Consider the following 5,800-nt stretch of genomic DNA (forward strand, 5'->3'; position numbering starts at 1 on the left):
TCTCCAGAGATCCCCCGAACCCTCGTGATCCTGTGATTCTGCTTCATCTATTCATGCTTTAGAGAGAGAACGCGCTGCCTGCAGCTTGGTTGTGACACAAAGGGTGAGATAAGGAGAGAGCTGGTATCTGTTATGCCCATGGGATTGAATCTTCTATGGCTTGACCTTATCATTTTGGGGACCTCAGAAAAGGGCGCGGATGCTTTTGGTGGCGAAGAGTATACACTGTGCAGAGAGCGTAACTGCGGAACGGGCTTTTCCACAGCTGCTTCGAGCGCTACTCGGGCACATTTCCATGCGGCGGAGCACGGAGCTCCCGCGGGGCTCAGAGCCCTTACACCCAGCGCTGCACGGACGGCACCCAGCGCGGGAGAAGCGGCTGCGGAGCGGGGAGAAGAGCAGCGGGAGAACCGGCTCCTTGCGTGCGTGCGTGTGTGCGTGTGTGAGTGAGTGAGTGTGCGTGTGCTCACTTCTCTCTCCCGGTGCCCCCGACCCAACCCTCCCCTCCCCGGAGCCGGGCGGGAGCGGGGCCGGTGCAGCCCCCGCTGCCTCGGCAGCACGGCGCCCGGGCCCGCCCCGCTCCCGCCGCCGGGCTGCCCGCCCGGCCCGCCCCTGACGTGTGCGGGGCGGGGCGCGGGGGCGGCCGGGCCGGCGGGAAACTTCTGCGGCTTCAGCACCACAGACAGGGCGGGCGCGGCGCCGCCGCCCGGCATGCGCGCCCCGCCGCCCCTCGCCGCCCCTCGCCGCCCCAGCTGCCCACGGCCCATCCCGCACCGCCGCGGTCCCCGCGCAGCCCCGGCCGGCCATGGAGGCAGCGGCAGCGCTGAACGAGAGCGGGGCGGCGGCCCCGCGGCTGCCGGCCGCCGGCGGCAACTCCTCGCTGGAGCTCTCGTCGCGGCCCCCCGCGCCCGCCGCCCTCAACCCCTGGGATGTGATGCTCTGCGTGTCCGGCACCGCCATCGCCTGCGAGAACGCCCTGGTGGTTGCCATCATCTGCTACTCGCCCGCCCTGCGCACCCCCATGTTCGTGCTGGTGGGTAGCCTGGCCACGGCTGACCTCCTGGCCGGCCTCGGCCTCATCCTCAACTTCGTTTTCCAGTACGTGATCCGCTCGGAGACGGTCAGCCTGCTGACGGTGGGCTTCCTCGTCGCCTCCTTCGCCGCCTCCGTGAGTAGCTTGCTGGCCATCACGGTCGATCGCTACCTCTCCCTCTACAATGCCCTCACCTACTACTCGGAGAGGACGGTGCTCTGCATTCACACCATGCTGGCGGGTGCCTGGGGGGTCTCCCTCTGCCTGGGGCTGCTGCCCGTCCTGGGCTGGAACTGCCTCCACGACCGCACCTCCTGCAGCGTCGTCAGACCCTTGACCAAGAGCAACGTGACTCTGCTGTCTGCCTCTTTCTTTCTCATTTTCCTCATCATGCTCCATCTCTACATCGAGATCTGCAAGATTGTCTGCAGGCATGCCCACCAGATAGCTCTCCAGCAGCACTTTCTGACTGCTTCGCACTATGTCACCACCAAAAAAGGAGTGTCTACCCTGGCTATCATCCTTGGGACTTTCGGAGCCAGCTGGCTGCCTTTTGCCATCTACTGTGTGGTGGGGGATCCTGACTACCCTTCTGTGTACACGTACGCCACGCTCCTACCTGCTACCTACAACTCCATGATCAACCCCATCATTTATGCCTACAGAAACCAGGAAATCCAGAGGTCCATGTGGGTGCTCTTCTGTGGCTGCTTTCAGGCTAAAGTGTCCTTTCGCTCCCGGTCTCCCAGCGACGTCTGAGTAACTTTTCTCTGTCAAACTGCACCCAGTGACAATCTACCCAGTGAACTAGTACAGTGCCTGTTCTAAACTTCAAACTACGTCGTGAAGTCATTGGAAACATGCTTCAGTATTAGCACTTTATACATATTTGTATCTCGGAGAGTGGATCGGGGTATGGAGTTTTGGGTTCCCTGAAAAAAAAAAACAAAAACAATGTGGTTGTATATAAATTTGCACATCACATTTGTAAAGTGAAGACATTCCGGTACCGCTTAACTATAGCACCTTATTTCTAGCTGCTGACTGCCAAAACAGTGTTGCCTTTCTGAAGGGCAGAGGGAAAGAAAGTTGTGTTCGTGTCGTATTTCTAAGTGTGTGTGTTGGGGAGGGAAGGGGGTGGGAATGTATGTATGTGATGTGTGTGTCTATCTATACTTTGCTGCACAACATTGATAAATTATAACATTTTGTATACAAATAAAAATATATAAAATGTAATATAACATTGTGTGTTCAGATGCATTTAGAAAGAAGAGTTGAGTGAAGTCCCTTTGTTTACTTTTGAAGGCTCCCCATGTAATTCTCTCTAAAGAGATCATCATTCACTATGGAGATTAAATACTGGACCAAGAAAGGCACCTTCCTGCTTGTTTGTTTGTTCTCTTCTTTAGTCTGGCAAAGAGTAGCGAAGAGCACAAATTCTTTTTTCTTTTCACCTCCAACAACCAAGGAAACAAATAGCCTAGTCAAATAGGCTGCTTGTTACACTTACTTACCAGGCTCCCAGTAGCTTTAATTTTCAAGTTATAAATAAGCCCTTTACAATAATGACCCATTTAAAAATTATCATACTGTGGGGAGCAACATTCTCTAAGCTGGGCTCTTTTTTCCTATTTTAGTCTAATGCCAAAAGGGAAAAAAGGAAAAGGGAAAACAAGGCACAGTATTCTTTCTTAAAAGCCTGTAAAATGCCACAATATGTGGACTTTCCTTATCATCCACAGTTCTGAGGGGAATCTGAATTGTTTCTCTGCCTCCTTGTTCGTGGACTTCATGCTGCATCTTTGCTATCTGCCTGTCTCAGAGCAGTGTACAGTCTTCTGACTGTCCCCTGGCTTAGTGGCTTCAGAGAGTCCATCAGAGGTCAATGTTGTTGAGAGTTTGGAGTACTCCTTCACTCAGGTTCAAATCCATCAGTGACTGATTTATTCAAAACAACAGCACATGCAGCAGACTTCAGGAGCAGTGTTACTGTTCATTTATTTATAGTTATGCTACACTTACATCTTGTTTATGTTATAGTTTATCACTATGCTTCTGTTTGTATTTAAGGGCTGAAGCAGATTCCTTTTATATGCATGGTACCATATATAAAGTTTGGACTACTGCTTTTCCCAGTTTATGACTGGCAATGGATCAAACTTCTGCCTGCTGAAGAAGTTAGGTCCACAAGGAACCAACAAACCTCAGAGAGGCTGTGAATCAGTAATACTGTATTATGTGCAAGTATTATGAAACCCAGCATAATTTCACTGATAACACAAAGATATTTCATTTAAAAGAAAAATTGGTATTCCAGATAACTAGTTCCACTATTTTTATCAGTTTTAATAATCACAAATCTGACATTGTAATTGATGGGTACCTCCAGGCATACAGTTCTTCAGGGAACTGTTGCAGAGGTGTTACAAATATAATTCAAACTAGAATTTATTATAGGTCAAAATACCGCTCAAATTAAGAGCTCTCAAGTTGCTGGTAAAAAAAGATGTTTTTAGCCCTTTTTAAGGCCACATCTCATATGCTGTGTCTAAGCCAGCAAATAAAAGCGGCCCTGTGGCCAGGTGGCACACAGTGCTCAAGCTCCCTTCCCCTTGCAAAGCCAGGACCAAGCTGCTGGCTAGAGCATCCTCACTGTGCTCTGACCTCCCTCTGCAGAGACTCAGCCAAAGGTGCTGCAACACCAACAACAGTAACTGCTGAGGGGAAAGTGAGTGCCTCAGACAGGTGAAATGTGACAAAGCTTTCTTTTAAAACTAGAAAAAATACCACCTGAATGGTTTTAGCCTCATAAATATTCGTCATTCCTGTGTTGACTGGACCAAAACCACGGGAAAGGGTTGCTGAGTGCAGATCCTCACACCCTGGCACTGACCCTGCACCCAGGTGTGAGATGTCCTGTAGGAGCTGAGCAGGTTTCTGGGAGCCCTATACAGGCTCTGAAGACCAGCATTGGCTCTAAAACCCCTAGGAGAAACTTCTTATCCTTACCTTTAGTCCTACAGGGGGCAGAATCTGCCACAGGTCACCTCTAATGCAACCTCCCTCTTTTAACCCTGTCTGGCATGGGAGGATTTTCACCATGAATTTATTGCACAGTGACATTCTGTATAAAAAATTAGATAAAGAACTTAACGGAATAGAATCTTTCTTGGGTAATAAACCACTTAATCAAGGAGTGTAAATGACTTAGGTGGGTTACTCTTCCGATTTTAGTTCTTGTTACTTTAAATGAGAGTTTGTTCCATTTTTTTTCCTGTTATATGATCACATTTTCAGTTACCACTTTCCCCAGTGACTCACTGTGACTAAAAAATAAAGCTGAATCTCTCTTGTTAAAAATGTGACACTTTCAAAGTGTTTCCCCAAGCATTCTTCTCTTCCAGGAAGAAAATTCGGATTACAGTGATCTTAGACATTCATTTTCCTGAGACAATACAGATGAAGAGTTTTTTCTATATGCCACATTCAGAAAGATATGCTGACTCATAACTTCTAGGAAAAACTAAGGTAAAAGAGGAGAGAGTATTTTGATATGTTTTGGTTAGCCCTGACTGTGGAGTTGATATCAACCCACTTGCAGTAAAATACAGCTTTAATTTTCAAAGTGAATTCAGATCTGCAGGAATACCTGAGTGGAATAACATAAAGGAGGCTACCTAATCTCTTCTCTCCCCAAACATCTCATTTTAGATGATGGAGGAAGTCCAAGAGCAAGAGTTGTGTGTAGCATGCACCTGTATTTTAGTTTCAGAGTTGTTTCTTGTAACAGCAGATGTGTATTTGAGAAAGTGGTGCACTTGCAGTATCTGGACCCACAAACTCCTCCTGTTATTAGATGATGGCACTTTGACCTTAATAATTAAATTATTTAGGGAGAAAAAAATTCCTGGAGCCCCATTTCCAGTTACAGGGGAGGGCAGGGCTGGGTCTCCCCCATATCCCCGGTGTGTCAGCTCAAGAGGAACTATGTCTGATTTCTATTTCCAAAAGTCCATGGGCAACTTTGCCCACATAGAGACCAAAACTGCAATGGCAATTGAAATTACTGTTTTCTTGTCCCTACAGGCCCATGGGCTCAAAGTTTTTTATGTTCTCATGTCAATGGTTCAATCTACTAGGAGAAAAAACACTGAGTGAGGTGCAAGCATTAGGCCCAATGTTTGGTTGTGGTGTATTCTTTGTAGTCTTTTCTGGAACTGGAAATGTGATTTCCTGCTTTACCACTCTTAAAAAAGCCTTGCCTTGTTCTGATCTAGGTAAAACAATGACAGACTTGGTCTAAAGATCTTCCAGACTGTTCCCACTGAAACTAGTGATGCTCTATTTGCACTTCAGCCAAGATAATGGCAGTATCTCATTACAAAAAAAGTTACCATTTTGAGACAGAACTCAGCTCCAATCTTCATTAGAAACTAATGGCTCATTACCAACCTTGAAAATCATACTGGACTTGCAATTCCTTGCAAGACCAAATCCCAGTTATCTGGCTTGCTTGAAGTACCCCTCACTGTGATGAGCTCCCTTGTTTCGGCAGGAGCAATCACAGAATGAAGAGAACAGCTCTGGTGAGGAGGACTTGGTTGGGAGCCAGTAGGAGCTGAAAGCCCCCCACACTGCTTGATTTTCTGGGGGGCTTCTGCCCAAATCCACAGTGAAACAGTGGAAAAGAGACTGACTCTGCAGGCTGCTTTGTATGAGTCACTGTATATGAAAAAGCCAGCTGGATTCAAAATCACAGGTCAA

The 5,800-nt window shown here is 48.0% G+C and overlaps 1 protein-coding gene across 1 annotated transcript; it reads left to right on the plus strand.

The window, feature by feature from the left end:
- Positions 1 to 670: 670 nt before the first annotated feature.
- Positions 671 to 2,412, plus strand: GPR6 (G protein-coupled receptor 6). The gene has a single exon (XM_021553808.4). The coding sequence runs from the start codon at positions 806 to 808 to the stop codon at positions 1,790 to 1,792; it is 987 nt and encodes a 328-aa protein (XP_021409483.1). The 5' UTR covers positions 671 to 805; the 3' UTR covers positions 1,793 to 2,412.
- Positions 2,413 to 5,800: the final 3,388 nt, after the last annotated feature.

Source organism: Lonchura striata, chromosome 3 (assembly GCF_050655825.1).
Source record: "Lonchura striata isolate lonStrDom1 chromosome 3, ASM5065582v1, whole genome shotgun sequence".
Lineage (NCBI taxonomy): Eukaryota > Metazoa > Chordata > Aves > Passeriformes > Estrildidae > Lonchura > Lonchura striata.